Genomic DNA, 16,620 nt, shown 5'->3' with positions numbered 1-16,620 from the left:
TTTTCTAGCAATGTTCCGCAGGTGTTCATATCAATTACTTTTCTTCGGTATATTTTCAACACCTCCCTGAACAGGCACCACAAATAGATTAAATGCAAACTTACTTTTGATTAGGTGCGACATACATGCGTACACGATCTCAGTACTTGTAAAATAACTTTTCAACTGTTTTTTTCCTGTGTTATCCCGTGTTCAAATAACTTCTAGCATTTCAAAAGCCAATTAAGCTCTCTCGTTACGCCTACCAATAACGTAAGCCTTGTTAATCGCAAATTACACCACACAGTTAATTATCACGGTTTCAGGTTTTCTAACCTAGAAACAGTCATTTGTTGTTTTATAAGCTGTGAATGTGTCACACGAAACAAAGCATTTTATTGATAACAATAGCAACAGCTGGTTGCGTAGAATAAAAGAGATAACCAAGGGATTTAATAACAGCAGGATCGATGTCCAACATTGGGAAATAATCTATATATGCTTGTCTTTAACCCCATGACAATGACAGGTGTGCTTGATGTGGCACGTGACCTTATAGTGCTGTGGCTTTTGCTTGGTGTTTTATAAATATTGGCCGAATCCAATAACCTGTTTGGGCCGTACATGTGAACCCCTAAAATTGGTTAACGTCGTTGTTTAACGTTTTTTGTTTGCTATTTCACAAAATAGCGCGTACGTGTATATATGCAGTGTTGCTCCTTGCTCCCAATTTTCTGAGACAAAATTGAACGCCGGCGCCTGCTACGCAAAAAAACTCTTCCAAGCGGAAATATTCAACCATTTTTACTTACTAGGCCTACAGATATTTGTTGCAATACTTACATCAGACGAGCCCAGTAGTTTGCAATTTTATGCCCAGAAATTGCTTCGCAATAAAACTGCCAATAACAAAAACGTTGGTTTACATGTTTTTGAAATAATACCTTTTTGAAACAAAAACATTAACTATATAGGTTTAACTTACATATAAAATCTAAAATAAAATTTAAAATCCATAGAAATATAAACAGTATTTTATAAGATGAGGCAAAAGAATATGTACCGAATCCCATTACCGATACCGAATTCGCACGTAGGTGTAATACTGTAATTGTAAACAAAAAATAAAGGAAGATCTGTTGCCTTCTTGTTGGTGAATTAAACTGTTTAGCAAAATGATAAACTTGTTGTAAGGTGGTTGTGTATTCTTCATATCATGGCAAACCAAGATCCCGACCACGATTTGAATTTTACATACGACGATTGTGATTCGTATGAAAATGAAATCAGCGAGCTTTATACTTACACAGAAGAGATAGAATACGAAGAAAACAAAAATAATTTTCAAAAACTACTGAAAGAGAAAGGTAAAGTAAAGTTTAGTAGATAAAGCTACTGTATATTAGGCGGAAGTTATTTACACAATTGGTGTAATTTAATAAAATTATTGATCAGAAAATGATAAAATAACCTTCAGTTATGAAAATAGTTTCAATTTAAAATAAACTTAGGTCCATTTTTTACTATTCACCAAAATTCGACAATTTGTAACGGCCAAATGGTCCAATTTAGTAAAAATACTAAATAATTTGAAATAACAGCAATAATTCACAGAGAATTAGTTGGAAAACTTAAGTGCCAGTCCGCAGAACATGACAGTTCCTGACATGCAGGACCAACATGTCCTGCGTGTGCACGATTCACGTGCGTGCAACAGTTCGCGTGCAAGACTTGATTTGCAGGCGCAAAGCAAGTAAAAGAACCCCAAAAATTAGCACGCAAAAAGTTTTTATTTTCAAAACACATCATGCATGCAGCTGCCACACTCTGCAGTCTGGCAAGTGTTTTTTTAAATATTATCTTTGATTGTGCAGAATTTACAAGCTGGGGACCTCTAAACAATGCAGAAAGGACTTTGGTTGTCCAGCACATTATTCAAGTACTTGAGCTTTCCAACAAAGATGAAAGGTAAAATATGTGATTTTTGATGTGGTTTTACAGAAACTAATGTTTCTAAGGGTCACGTCTAAAACTGGCCCAGCACTTTTTTCCCTGCGGGAGACGCGACAAGTACTGGATATAGCTGGCCCGCAGTTTTTCAATTGCATGAAGTGCTGGGCCAAGCGCAGGGGCGTATACAGAAAGTTTTAAAGGGGGGGGGGGCAACAATTTATTTGGGGGAAATCCCTAATGACGTCATTATGATGTCACACATCGTTCAAAACGACGCGTTATGCGGCAAAGCACTTTTTTCCAAAATTGGCGGTTTCTCTACCCATCTAATTGACAGGATGAACAGGTATTTTTAGCGAAAGCTTTGTAGTTTTCTGATTTCGCCGCTGCTATCTAGCTTACTCAGCCAAACTGCAGCTGCAAAATAAGCGTTACTGTCAGGTAATCAAAATCGTTGCTTAAAAAAACAGGGTCCAATTTCTAAAGAACTAAATCTCTTGCTGAAGCGGTAATCCTACTGTTAAGTTGCGCAAAGTCACGAATGCACTAAAGGTGGTAACTGCAGAAGGCATAAATTGTGCCTGGCAAGTAACAAATTACCCTAATAACATAACTCGATTTACATCGATCTAATGTTTTTGACAAACTATTACGTGTTTGGCGGATCAAAGCAACACAACATTACACGTTTTTAACACTTTTACATTGTTCAAATGCAAAACCAGTTTGATATGTTGGACTTAGTGCAGTTACCACTTAGCAAGAAACTGCTACCAGCGTCCTAGCCGGAACATAACTTTCCGATTGTTAGCGCATAAACTTCCTTATCAAACCCTTGTTACGTCACAATTGGCGATTAGATAACAAGCGAATACAAGAGATTGAAGGTTCGCGTCTTTGAGATAACGACTCCCTGTTATCACACAGTGGTTAACGGAACGATTTTGGCCTATTTAATTTACGCACAACTTTTTGAAAAGGGGGGGTCCGGACCCCCAAAACCCCCCTCCTTGGATACACCACTGGCCAAGCGGGCCAAGTGATCCAAGTGGGCCCGCAGTTTTAAACGTGACCGGTTTCTAATACATTTTTGTAGGATTGTGGCCTCCACATGGCTGCTTCATCTTGTGCATGGTGTATATGAAGAATGCCCTGATATTAAACAACAGATTGCAAACTGCCGGGAAAACTGCTTTCTACTGTACAAATTAGGATTGTTTACTATGGTGCAAGATTTGCTTCTGATGGAAATTAAGTAAGATTTTTGTTACATGATAAACAACATTGTCTGGTTGTTGTATTTTTGCTGTGAAAAATATGCGCAAAACATATTTTTGGTAAATTCTTTATGTAACAAAGTTATTTTATGATACAAGTTTTTTGGCATGGGCTACTCAAAAATGCACAATCTACTAGTAAAACTCTACTAAAAAATGTTGATGGTTAGGGCTATTAGGGTTGGGGTGAGGGTTTGTGAAAATCATAACATTATCATTTAATCTCAGATACCAATTTGGAGCTAATATTCTTATTACCACCCTCAACGCTTCAGAGAATATTTAGTGTCATTTAGAAGAATAGAACACATACTTAAATATTTAATGTATCTTTTATTTTTAGCACAACAAACATGGAAACACATTCTGACAAAAAGACCACCATGTTATCCCTAGAAGACAGTCGCATGCTTCGCTTATTAATCAGTATTCTATACACAATGTTGGAAACGCTGAGGCGTCCAAATTCAAGTGACAGTGCAGAAAATGTCGGTCTTAGAAAGGATTTTCTAATGGAACTTGGTATGCTTTTTTCGTATTTTGGTGTAAAATGTGTAGGTCCATTACATTACCAGCGGTGCATTAATCTGTACAGGCCCCTATTTAACACAAAAAACCGTCATTTTCATTCTTGGACACCCTTTTGAACACTAGTATCGTGTGTTAACAGGGCATGAATATGCGAATTTAATGCTCGGGTCAGTTTGTGCAACTGCTCGGCCAAGCACTGAGCATCAAAAACAGTGCTGCTCAGTACCGATTAGTTGGGTTCTGGCTCGACTCAGCCCCTCTCTACTTTTTAGTGTAGTGTTTCAGATAGTTGCTAGTTGAACAGTGCACTGATAAATAAAAAAAGCACTGTGTAACATTTTTCTGGACGCATGTTGTTCATACCGTAATTTTCCGTGCATAATGCGCAAAATGTAACTAATTTATTGTCCTAAAATCTGGGGTGAGCATTATGCATGGGTACAACAATTTTTGAAGAAAATCTCATGCGAAATAAAACTTGAAATCAAACCTTTCTTCTTGTTTGTTGTCAATCGCGCATCACATTCAGCCATCCTGCCCAACACACTTAGTCAGTAAAATTCATTATTGACGACACATCGTTTGATGCGATGGTGCAATCCCTAATGGTGTGTTATTGTCAAATATTGTTTGTTTTTTAATCTCCATCGCAGACCGGATATCATGTGGAGGCCGCCATTACAGTACTAGTTTAAAAATCGACACCTATATGGCACTAGATATTCGAACTCGAAATTCGGATCCGATGCGCAGAATGGATGCGCAAGACATGTTCACTTCAAACACGCTCCATACGAACACAATGCTCTCGTATCAGACGCTTGCTCGATCACCTGCTCGTTTGCTGTCACAATGTACCCTACACAAATCTGAAACATTTCTTCGCTATCGAGTTTGCTAGCGCATGCGCAATGATACTGACCGGCAGAATAACATCCGGTTGTTCCCAAAGATGATCTTTTTTCTGAAAAAATTTTACGTTTACGGACTTAAGTAACAGTCAAAGTTTGGGTGCGTATTATACATGGGTACATGCTGTTTTTCAGCATCGATATGCTATTTTTAGGGTGCATATTATGCACGGGGGCGCATTATGCACGGAAAAAGACGGTAGTTTTTTTTGCACAGAACAAAACCTGAATGATAAAGAGCCGCTTGTGATCGTGCTATTTAACACTGTGTCCAAATTTTGTTCTCAACCATCTTCACCAATGCCAATGAAGAAAGTCTTACTTTTGCTATGGAAACTTTTACTGGTAAGGAATATTAGTTAATTTGCAGTGAACGTAGAAAAATTGACCAACACAAACCAATCTGGTTAATCGCATAACCCATTTACCATGTTTTTTTATGCAATTAAATGAATCATGTGATTATACGGGATAAAATTCTTAATAAATGGTTTTAGTTGGAATTTCCTATGCCTGTGTGAATTAAGGAATTATGCAATTAAGTAAATTTTTCTATTTAGTTGAATGTTTTCATAATATTGACTGTTTTAATATGAAATCTGAACACTTTTTTTTCAGTTTTTATGAATTTTAGGGTGTTTTTGCACTGGACTACACAAAAATACCAGAAAAAAAACTGTTTTTAACAGACTACTCTTGGGGGTTTTGGTAAAATTAATACCATGAAGCAAAAAGCTCGGATCGGTGCTGGTCTGCCTCTTATTAACGAAGATCCATTGAAGATAGTTCGTGAAATGAATGCTTCTGTACCTCCAACTTCTGCCTCAGATCTTCTGGATCCTTCTCAGGGAAAGCGGAGAGGACGAAGGGTTAGAAATAATCAAATCCCTGATATGTTCATCACAAAAAAAGAGTTTTGCATCCAAAATTGTAGCCCAGTATTTCCTAATATTTTTATGTGTTGCAGCAAATTATACACTATTTTTTGTGATCACTGCACAGTTTAATTTTGATTTGCGACACAGTACATGCAAAAAAAACTTGAAAATTGGTTTTAAAAAAATCGGTTTGTTAACATCCACAGTTTGCAACAAAAGTGCTAAACATTAGTTGATAGTTGCTAGTGATGGGACGATACCAGGTTTTGAAGCGAGTACCGAGTACGAGTACCACATGTATATACCTTCGATACCGAGTTACGAGTACGATTACCAAGTACTTAAAAATAGTGTTGTATTTAGTTGTATATCACTGGCTAATTTTTCTGCCATGGTCGGAGTACAGGCGTGCACACACACATGCCGAAAAATGCAATCTCCATGTGATAGCGAAAAAGATATATATACATGCAGAACTTTTTTCCAATTTTGTGCTGTCCGAATCAAATATTGGCATAAAGTTGCCCGTATTCTTATGGTGTAAATCTGCCTTTGGTATCGAAAATTTAGGCAAAATATTTCGATACCGAGTACAAGTATCGTTACCACTGAAATCGTTCAATACGGAATACCGGGTGCTCGTCCCATCACTAATAGTTGCACATACTATCAGCAAAAACATAAAAAACTGTCAATCTCTTATAGAAGAGTAGTTAAAAACACCTCCACAGCCCAGTCTGCAGAGTGTGGCAGCTGCATGCACGATTTATTTTTGAAAAAAAAAGTTTGCATGCCAAGTTTTGAGGTTTGCACACGAAAATTTTGCACCAAAGGCATTTAATTGGCCTGTCTTCACCTCTTTTACTGCCAATGATTTGTGAATAAACAATTCAGTTAATTCATATTCCAGATAAATAAAATACTTTCTTTCAAGAGAGTTACATTCTGTATTGTACATTAAGCACTGACCTAGTTTAGAAGAAATGGTTTGTACTAAATGAATACTGTTTAAGTACTTGATACTATGCCTGGCAGCAATAGCTTATATATTGAATACTGTTTAAATTTTCACTTTCTGATTATTACATTGTGCGGTTAACTTCGCAAAAATGACAGAATTAAGCAAATGTTAACCGTATGTGTATATTCTTATGGGATGAAATTCACATCTATTATTGACTTTGTGTCATTAAGGATATATGTTTTTCAGAGTGTCCTTTACGAATTTGATGCTGAAAATGCAGAAATTGAGGCAGAAAAAAATAACAAAAGTCAGGCTGATGAACCTGTGAGTCTTTCAATTTTTTTCTTAAATTAAAGTCTAATAAAATTTGGCCAAAACCAAGCCACTTTCAGATATCAAGTTACTGTGTTCATTTCAGCCATTTGAAGAGGAAAAAGTGACGAGCATCGATGATGAAATAAAACTGGTCGATCAAGGATTTCCTGAAGAAAGCCCTTTGGATGAAACAAATGGGGTTGTCATGACAACTGGTGGTGGAGATGCTTCTGGTCCAGAACCAGGAGTAACGGTAAACAATGATAATCGCATTTTTACTGTACAATTATGTTTTTTTCTGTATTTTTTCGATGTACGCATAGCAGTATAATGAAAGATAAATGGGCACTTCAGTTGACTTTAATATGACACCAGACTAAATTTCTTTAAGTTTGTGTCACAGATTTTTTGTTCTAAATGTTGTGAAGTGAAACACATTGTATAAATCACGTTTTTCCGTTTTGTCTATATGATGTTGTTTTACCTAATTTTAAGTACAAAAACATACAAGTAATAACTTGGCATCTACATTTAGTTCCTGTAAATTTTGATCCCAGTTAACCTCAATTGTAGAAATTAAAATTGGCAATTTATCCTTGGAGTTTTCACATTTGAAATTTAACAAAACAAAAAATATTTTAAGCATTTGGTAACTTTTGCTTGGATTAAATCTATTACATTTTTTTGGCTAACTTTAGTAAACCTTGGTTAATTCGCACCCATTTGAACCAAAATATTGGTCCTGATTAGGTGAAGATCCGGATTACCCGATGTCGATTAGTTCAAGCCTTACCCCATCACAAATCATTTGCACCTAGAAGTTTTGTCCGAATTAGGTGAAGATCCAGATTAACCGGATCCTGTTTAACCGAGCTATACTGTATATAATTGTACATTGTTTACTAGACACCAATGCCTAACAAGGGGCCAACGTTGGCAACTGACACTGCAGCAATAGCCGCAAAACTGATCAAGATTCGCAAAGAACAGGAAGATGCACAGTCTGCTGAAACTGGTCCTGATATTCCAACTGTTAAACTTGTGCCCGGCCTTCCCTGGGTTCCAAAAGCCAGAAAACGTGACGTTGAAGCTTTCCTTAACCTCGTCAGACAAAAGTTCATTGGATTTCCTTTACCAGGGTATGAGAATGGCTATTGATTTGGATAAAAGGTCTTAGGTGGAGTAAAAGGGGTATATTAAATCCCTAAGGTGTATATTTGATTAGCCGCAGACAGTGCACTCTGTTCTGACTTACATAATCTCATCAGTGTAGCTTATCATGTATTGGATCAATGCTTTTATATGTTAGATATATTTTTGAAGTAACAAAATTGTTGAGGTGTGTGGATATGTGTGTTAAAAAAATGGTAAATTTTTGTTTTCCAAAACTTATGGACAAGACACATTTTTTCGTACAAATACAATTCTAGGTACAGTCACACTATTGGTTACGTGGGAAAATGATGTATTGTTGCATCTGTTATAGACAACAGTAATGTATTATATACTTATTGTCATGACAACAGGTGGCAACTTATACAAATCAATCTGTTTTTAAAGGATTGTTTATTTATTTTTTCTCCATAGTGATTTGACAACCGTTGCAGGACTACCCAAGCCCACACAAGACAGTATTAAAATCTTAAACAAACACATGTACACATCTATATCTGACCTCCAGGTGGACCAAGAGAGCAATATCACCAAATGCCCGCTGACTATTGGCAAAAAAGAGGTTTGAAAACATAACTTATTATCATTGAACACATGCCTATCTGGCAATCCCCTGCTACAGTAGTTCTCAAACTGTGCGTCGCGATGCCCTGGTGCGTCGTTTCAATTTCCAAGGGTGTCGCAGAATAGTTCCGTTTCGTGGCTTTTTGTTGTTGTATCAATAAACACAACTTTAATAATAAGTTTCCTCATTAACTTGTATTTGTTGGTGCGTCGCCAGTCCAGTAAACTTTTCCAGAGGTGTCGAAACAAAAAAAAGTTTGAGAACCACTGCCTACTACAAAGCTGGCATGTACTACAAAGCTGACATGTACAGTATACAAGGCAGGCAACGGTGCTTGTGATTTGACTTTCGACGGGTTCACCACTGAGCCTGTGTAGCTCAGTTTTGGTAGAGCGCGAGTCCTGGAAAAGGCTCTTATCGTGGGTTCGAATCCCACGACATTTTTATAGCCTTTGCCTTGCCATATGGGAATGCTTGGTGACCACCTGTTTCATTGTGACGCCTTTAATAGGCCTGACATACTATAATTTAGAAATGAGTGCGCCGTAATCGCTGGTCTGAATTAACGCTTCAGGGCTGATCCCAGATATGAATTTATTTTTATTCTAATATTGTCATTTTTCAAACAACAAAATATTAGTAAGTTTGGTAAATGGCTTTGTCGTGCTAATATGAACAAAACTAACTACTAACTAGTTAAACTAACTAGAACTAGTTTAGAAAAATTTTGATAAACATTCATTTATGCAAAAAAAATTGTCTTTCTGAAAAATACTTTATTTTTGCCCTAATGTCAACAGCAACAATTGTTAAAACTTCTACTATAGAAGTTATTTACAATATGAAGGTCTTCTAATACTTTGTTTAATCAAGCTGCTTTTTAAGCCTAGGTGTCTATTTTCCGACTTTGTAATTGACCTCTTTTTTGCTAGGTCATCCCAGAAACAGTGACTGAGCGTTTGTATCAAGCCATGCTACCCAACTTGCCCCAACACATGATTGCTTTGCTGAAAATCTTGCTAGCTGCCGCACCAACTGCAAAATCCAAAAATGATTCCATCAACATTTTATCAGATGTTTTACCAAAAGAAATGCCGTAAGTCGATGAAACGACGTTTCACATTTGTATTTGATTTATGTTTCAGTGCTTGGCAATTAGAAGACCATACAACATATATAAAACATTTATTTAAAACAGTGGTTCCCAACCTTTATCGACGAATTCCTCACTTAACATTTTAAAACATTTTCATGCCTCTCTAAAAGACTACATAGTAGATGCTAAACTGTACCAAGATCATTTAAAATTGGGTGTTTTATCTACTTCATAGGATATATTTCCAGAGCTAAATTGTATATTTACAAACCACATGCACAATTTAAGTAAATTCCCTCCCAGTTGGAAACCTCTGGGATAAAAAATGTGTGAAATTTGTTTTTGTCAAATTGCCAAATGATGTCACAATATGCTAGATACGAAAACAAATTGGAATTTTCCTAGAAACTTCTATTCTATTAGGTGTATACTGCAATAATATGTCACATTAATATTTTACACAGCTACAAAAAACATACATAATTGATGCTGTCAGTTTCTGAAATACGTACATCATAAAAAAAAACCATCAACAACAAGGCTTTAACTGCCGATCACTGTTGACCTTTTTCTACTACTATTTATTTAAAATTTAAATAAGGAACTAATAATACCACTAAGGCTAAATATATCTTTCTTTACATAAACTGACTGATTGTGTTTTTACCAAGGGTTTTATCGTCTATTGGTTTTACTGTTTTATGATAAAAATGTTTTTAAAAAAATACATTTGTTTGGTCAGAACAACAGCGGTTACTTCACTCAAATTGGGCATTGATGTCAATAGACACCGTGAAATTATTGTCAAAGCAATTTCCGGAACACTGTTACTTCTACTAAAGCATTTCAATCTCAATCATGTATATCAGGTACAATGACAAATTGCATTTTGTGTTATAAAGACACTGAATAACTCAGAAATTAGCCTTGAATGGTAATTTACGGGTAATAATGTAAAACAGCACATATTTAAGGAATAGCTAGAGACGGATGGTTAACGAGATATATATTTTTTTGCTTCTGAAACTTGGTTAAAATTGGATAATGGGACTTGAAATAAAAGTATCAACAAATTATTCAACAGAAAATAGATGTATTTTTTTTTACTTGAACTTTGACAGTTACCAATTAGTTATGTGGTTCAAAACCATTTTGTCTATAAAATTGCAGAACATTAAAACAATGTTTAGTAACAATATTGAAAACTTGATAAATGTAAAAGATTTTGACATATATACTGTAAACGTAATAGATGGTAAAAATATGCATACATTTAAATTAGGCTGGCATCTTTTCGCTCAGAATAGATATTTTAAGCTCAAGAAAAACATTAGGTCATTCGTCCTTAAGGTTTTGAGTGATATAAATTTTGATTTAAAGCATCATCAGTAACTTATTCAAATAGAAACCTATAAGTAAATTATTTAAATCAAATTGTTTAACTTTTTTGAAACAGTTTGAATACACAAGTCAGCACTTGGTTTTCGCCAACTGCATTCCACTGGTTTTAAAATTCTTCAACCAAAACATTGTTGCTTACGTCATCACGAAGAATACTATTCCCTGCTTGGAATTTCCTGCCTGCGTTATTGGTGAGTCAGGCAATACTGGGTGACAATGCAAAAATGCGGATTTTTTTGTTTCTTTGCATGATGTTAAAAGAAGCATGAATTTTTTTGGAATGAACTAGTAAGACAAAAAAGAAGTCTGCTTATGTTTGTGCAGTAAATACAGACGAATCCAGTTAATTGCAAAATTTATTTGCCAATGGTTTTATGCAATAACATGATTATGCTATTAACCGGATGAATGTTTTAAACAAATGGCTACAGTTTGGAATTTACAATCCATATCCAATTAAACAAATTATGCGAATAAAAGGATTGTTCTGTACAATTACAAAAAAGTTTCAATTTGTTTTTCTTTGTGCATAATCAGTCGGAATTTAGATTAAATTTGTTTGGAAATAGACACTTAAGCTCTGGGGGGAAGGATTTGTGAAGTTGATAAAATACCTAATATAGATTGATCTTTGTATGGTTTAGCATCCACTATGTAGTATAGTACACATCACTGACTTGGGAACCAACAGAGCAGCACTAACCTTATAAAAAGCTAATGTTTGACAAACGGATTATGTGCTTGAAGGCAAACGTACAGAACTGACAGCGGAGGCATTTGAAAACGTGGATGCGAGTAATGCTCCGTGTTGGAGGAATCTCTTCTCAAGCATCAACCTTCTGCGAATCCTTAACAAACTTGTCAAGTGGAAAAATTCACGTACCATGGTAAAGTGCTAATTACTACACCTTGATATGAAATAAAATTGGGAAACAAAAGTTGAGAAAACTGTTGAACCCAAAACAAAGTTGTAAGTTGGGCTGGGCTTTTTGAATAGATTTTTGGCTTTAGTTTGGATAAAAAGGGCTTAATTTGGTCCTGACAATATGCTAGGCCATATTTGTGTGATATTTTCACCTTGTTAAATCTAACTTTCAGGAATAATTTGTATTTTTTTCACATAAAATTAGGCATTGCAGCCAGTAACCTTTTTGGAAAAACAATTTAGTTCAAATTCCAACAAAATAGCTAAAGATGTAAACTAACTTGCACTGTTAGGCTTCGTTATTATGACGACATATATTTATGACATAACAATCAACTTTAGACGCTGTGTTTGATTGAAATATTCCGGAAAAAAAAAGTTTTACGAAATTAGGTAGTTGCAAATGTTTTGATTCTTGCCGTATAACTTAGACAATTTTGCTTTTAATTCCTAGTTAGCCAACGAATGATACTCGGTTTTAAGTACTCGGGTACTTGACTCGACCCGTTACAAAAAATGACGTCATATAGTGACGTAATTAGTGGTTAAATTTTGTGCTGGTAAATTACGCTATGACAATCATCAGCAATCCCTTCAAAAAAGTATATTATGCAATAAAACGGAATATGCGATTATCGGGTATGCAATTAACCGAAACCTAACTTTCTGCAGATGCTGGTTGTGTTTAAATCGGCACCGATCCTTAAACGGGCGCTCAAAATTCGCCATGGGATGTTTCAACTTTATGTGCTGAAGCTCTTGAAAGTGCAGACCAAGTTTTTGGGACGTGGTTGGCGCAAAAACAACATGAAAACTATGTCAGCTATTTACCAGAAGGTTCGACATCGACTAAACGACGATTGGGCTTTTGGCAATGGTGAGTATAGTCCGGATCTTCGCCTAATTCGGACAAAACTTGAGGTACAAATGAATTGCACTGTGGTAAGTCTTTAACTAATCGACATCGGTTAATCCGGACATTTTTTTGGGTCTAAACCAGGGGTGCACAACCTGCGGTCGTACGGCCGCATGCGGCCGAATAGACGATTTTGTGCGGCCGTGCACATGTCTATTAAAATATATGCACTGGCGGCCGTGACGTAAATAAAACTCTTTTGCTAAATATTTTGACTTTCAAACTGCTTTAAATAGATTTTGTAAGACTGTAAAGAATATTTTCAGCCTAGTAACCCTGTGCATCATACTTTATATACACCTATTGTGTGCAAATAATGCAAATAAACAGTCACCTCTTGTGTCACAATATAGATTATGACGTCATAAATAGCTCAGACTGGTCGTCAGACTGTTTAGCTCAACCTGTGAATCAAGTTTCAAATTATCTGGGCTTTTTTGGCGCCATTAGATGATTTATGTATGTGGGACAAGCCCTATTTTTACATGATAAATTTTAAAACAAAAACAAGCAGGTAATTGGCGGCCGTATTATAGGGTTCTGCGATGCGGCCGTATTAGCGAAAAGGTTGTGCACCCCTGGTCTAAACGGTTTCGCATTTACCGAGGTTTACTGCTTATCGAATATTGGGATCAGTGTATATGCGTTTGTATAGTCCATTGATCACCGCTTATAAATTATAATACGCCTTGCTTTTTGAAGCCGCCATTGATGAAGCATTTATTGTGAAGGGATAGATTAGAAAAACTGCAGCCTGTGGTGGGGTTCGAACCTACGAGATGAGCCTTTACAATTTTGGCTCATAATAGTTAGTTATATAAAGTTAATCCTCCCAAAGTTTGGCCCGGAATGGCCCAGCGGTTCATCCACAGGCCTCCAAAACGTGAAATTTTAAAAACAGCTTTCCCATAAGGCAAGACACAGGCTAGAAAAAATCTATCCTGTGGTGGGATTCGAACCCAGGACTGGAGTCTTTCCGGGACTCGCGCTCTACCAGCAGAGCTACACAGGCTCAGTGGTGAACCCACCGAAAATTAAATCGCAAGCACCGTTGCCTGCCTTGTATGCTGCACATGTCAGCGTTACCAATTTCTGCTTTAGGCACAATTTGTTTGAACTGGTCCAGTTTATCTCCAATATCATGTATTCAATCTTTATTTACAGACATAGACGCACGTCCTTGGGATTTCCAGCAAGAAGAATGTGCTTTACGTGCCTGTGTCGAACGTTTCAATGTACGCAGATACCACACCACCGGTTCCACAGTAGGGAATTCGCCCAGTATTACGCCTGGCCCGAACGAAGAATATCAACCAGTGAATAATAACATGCAGACCTTACTAAACGAAGAGTAAGTTAATAACTTGTAATGCAATTTATGTTGTTTTTTGCAACAGCTAATCATTGACATTGATAATCCCTAGGTAGGGTTGCCATTGCCAGGGACTCCAAAAAAAGACCTAAAAAATTAAGTGTTCACACCAAAGGAAGCAGATGTTTTTGAATAAATCTTTGCATTTATACGAGCCATGAAATACCACACGCCATATTTTTGGCCAGGAACAGTCTGTTCCAGCAACTCCTTGTTCGCAGAAATACTTTTCGCGCATCTCATGACAGCTCAAGTCTAGGTTTACTTTTACGTGTAGCATGAATTTGATTGTGTTGTAAATAAGACCAAATAGGGACAATGTATATTTCTAAGACGTTGCAATTCAAAAAAGGACAAGTCGTAGAATTAAGGACGGTATGGCAACCCTGCCTATAACCCACAAGCCTATATGCTAAACACTCTGCTGTCTTGGCGACTAAATGTTGTTCAACCCATAAGATTCCATTTAGTTAGAGCAATGTCGCTTAAGTTTCTTGTTCAGTGAAAATAAGTTGCTGATACAGAGTCAGGTTTGGGCTTAGGTTTCTTCAAAAAGACGGGCATGATTCGGGCCCGATTTTACACTCTGCCCAACAGCCCTATAACGCCTTTTTAGGGCTATTGTCTATTGTGTTTGTTGTATTGTTTTTCCTGAGGGTTCAAGGTATAGCCCTGTCAACTTTCGGGCCTAAACGGGTTTCTTAAAAACGATTCGGGTTCGGGCTCCAATTTTAGACCCGTTTACAACTCTGTGCTAATATATAACGTATTTGCTTTTAGAGTTGAATTTCCAGTCGAGTTCCGAAAGTCATACGACGTTTGGCTCGAGAGAGAAGTTTACCAATCTACCACCGACTGGGATATGCTACTCAATGTGCCGTGTGTGCAATAAATATCATAAGTGATCCTGTCCGAAACATCACTCGCAAAAAACGGCCCTTTTTAATAATATACCAAAATGACTTTTTTTTTACTTCCCATCAAGGTAACGCTCCCGGAACGGGTTTCGTTGACCTCCAAGGAGACCGTAGTATAGTTTTATTTGGTTCAAAGTGTCTATTTTATTTTTATTTACTACATAACAAATTCAAATTCTTTATCGGATATACAAGTATCATTCATATTCATATTATTTTTATGTAACACCGAAGTGTAAGTCAAGCCGGGTTTTTCGGGTCGGGTTTGGGTTTTAAAGCAGCTTAATTTCGGACCTGGCGTTACACTGACCTCGTAAGTTTCGGGTCTAATTCGGGCTTGTTTTGAAAAAATATAGGTTCGGGTCCCAATTTCAGGCGGCTTACAACCATGTGTCACATTTATTTCCGTTCAAAAATATAATTTATTAGTTAGTTCGCCAAATAAGAAATTTTATGAATGGGCCCGTTACTACTAAATGGTTTGACAAACATTGCTTAACGGCAGAACCACGTTGTATGTTTAGCGGGCAGTGTTTTGTTTTAAGGTGTTTTAAATTTCTCCAGCGGTTTCCCAAAATTAAATATGGCTATTTTTTGGTATTTAAATGAAACACTTGCGGTCTCTTAAAACTACTTAGCGGTCACCCAAACCTTAAAAAAACCCTGTTAGCGGGTATTATAGGAAATGGTCACATAAGGCTATATATTTTATTACTGTTTACCGTGTCGCTTTCAAATTGAAATCAGTGTACCATGTTTCCTTGTTGCTTTGTTGCTTTGTTAAAAGATACAGAAACTTCTGGAACATTTCCTGCAATCGTTGGTTATTTATAATAAAAACTGCTGGAAGAGCAACACTCGTTTATACATTATGCCTGACAGCAACAGTTTATTTATTTCCCACAATTTGTGAAAAAACGTTTAAGGGCTATTTTTACGGAACGAAGGACTGTTTATTAACCCTACAGATAGGTGTCTTAGTTTCGGCAGCTAATTTTTGGGGAGGGGTTGAAAAAATCGCTAAATAAATGTCCTAATTTTGGTGGTAAGATACAAAAACACGGGAATAAACATATCGGGTACGGTATTAAACAATTACCAATTTGCAACATAAAAATCGTAACCACTTGGTTTCTATACCTTCGCGTCTTATATCGCAAAGGTGTGGTCGTAAAACAGGTCTACGATCAGTGCTGGGTTAACCGTTAGGCAAAGTAGGCACGTGCCTACAGGCCAGTTGCAACAACGATCTTTGGGACCATAATTTGGCAACACTGATAATTCTATTTTTTTAGTTGGCAACCCTGATTTTCGGGCCACTTATAAAAATGTGCCTATGCAGGCCAGCAGACCCTTAATCCGGCACTGTTTATGATTAATAAGAAAACAAAGAATTAATGCGTTAAATTACACCAATGCACCCATGATAACTTGCAGCATTTGGCAA

General features: G+C 36.6%; 1 protein-coding gene across 2 annotated transcripts; it reads left to right on the top strand.

The window, feature by feature from the left end:
- The first annotated feature begins 1,063 nt into the window (after positions 1 to 1,063).
- Positions 1,064 to 16,028, top strand: LOC145223139 (striatin-interacting protein 1 homolog). 2 transcript variants are annotated; one of them, XM_080089485.1, is made up of 17 exons: positions 1,065 to 1,346; positions 1,854 to 1,947; positions 3,029 to 3,187; positions 3,553 to 3,731; positions 4,869 to 4,996; positions 5,341 to 5,520; positions 6,740 to 6,817; positions 6,912 to 7,061; positions 7,715 to 7,947; positions 8,396 to 8,543; positions 9,479 to 9,642; positions 10,385 to 10,511; positions 11,099 to 11,234; positions 11,791 to 11,930; positions 12,641 to 12,845; positions 14,049 to 14,235; positions 15,037 to 16,028. In XM_080089485.1, the coding sequence occupies exons 1-17, from the start codon at positions 1,196 to 1,198 to the stop codon at positions 15,146 to 15,148; spliced, it is 2,571 nt and encodes an 856-aa protein (XP_079945611.1). In that variant the 5' UTR covers positions 1,065 to 1,195; the 3' UTR covers positions 15,149 to 16,028. The 2 variants fall into 2 exon arrangements, with proteins under 2 accessions (XP_079945612.1, XP_079945611.1); XM_080089486.1 differs by lacking the exon at positions 15,037 to 16,028 and having other exon boundaries at positions 1,064 to 1,346; positions 12,641 to 12,889; positions 14,049 to 14,111.
- Positions 16,029 to 16,620: the final 592 nt, after the last annotated feature.

Source organism: Phallusia mammillata, chromosome 4, assembly GCF_965637545.1.
Source record: "Phallusia mammillata chromosome 4, kaPhaMamm4.hap1.1, whole genome shotgun sequence".
Lineage (NCBI taxonomy): Eukaryota > Metazoa > Chordata > Ascidiacea > Phlebobranchia > Ascidiidae > Phallusia > Phallusia mammillata.
The sequence above is the reverse complement of the archived record's forward strand: the minus strand, read 5'-3'. Positions and strand labels throughout refer to the sequence as shown.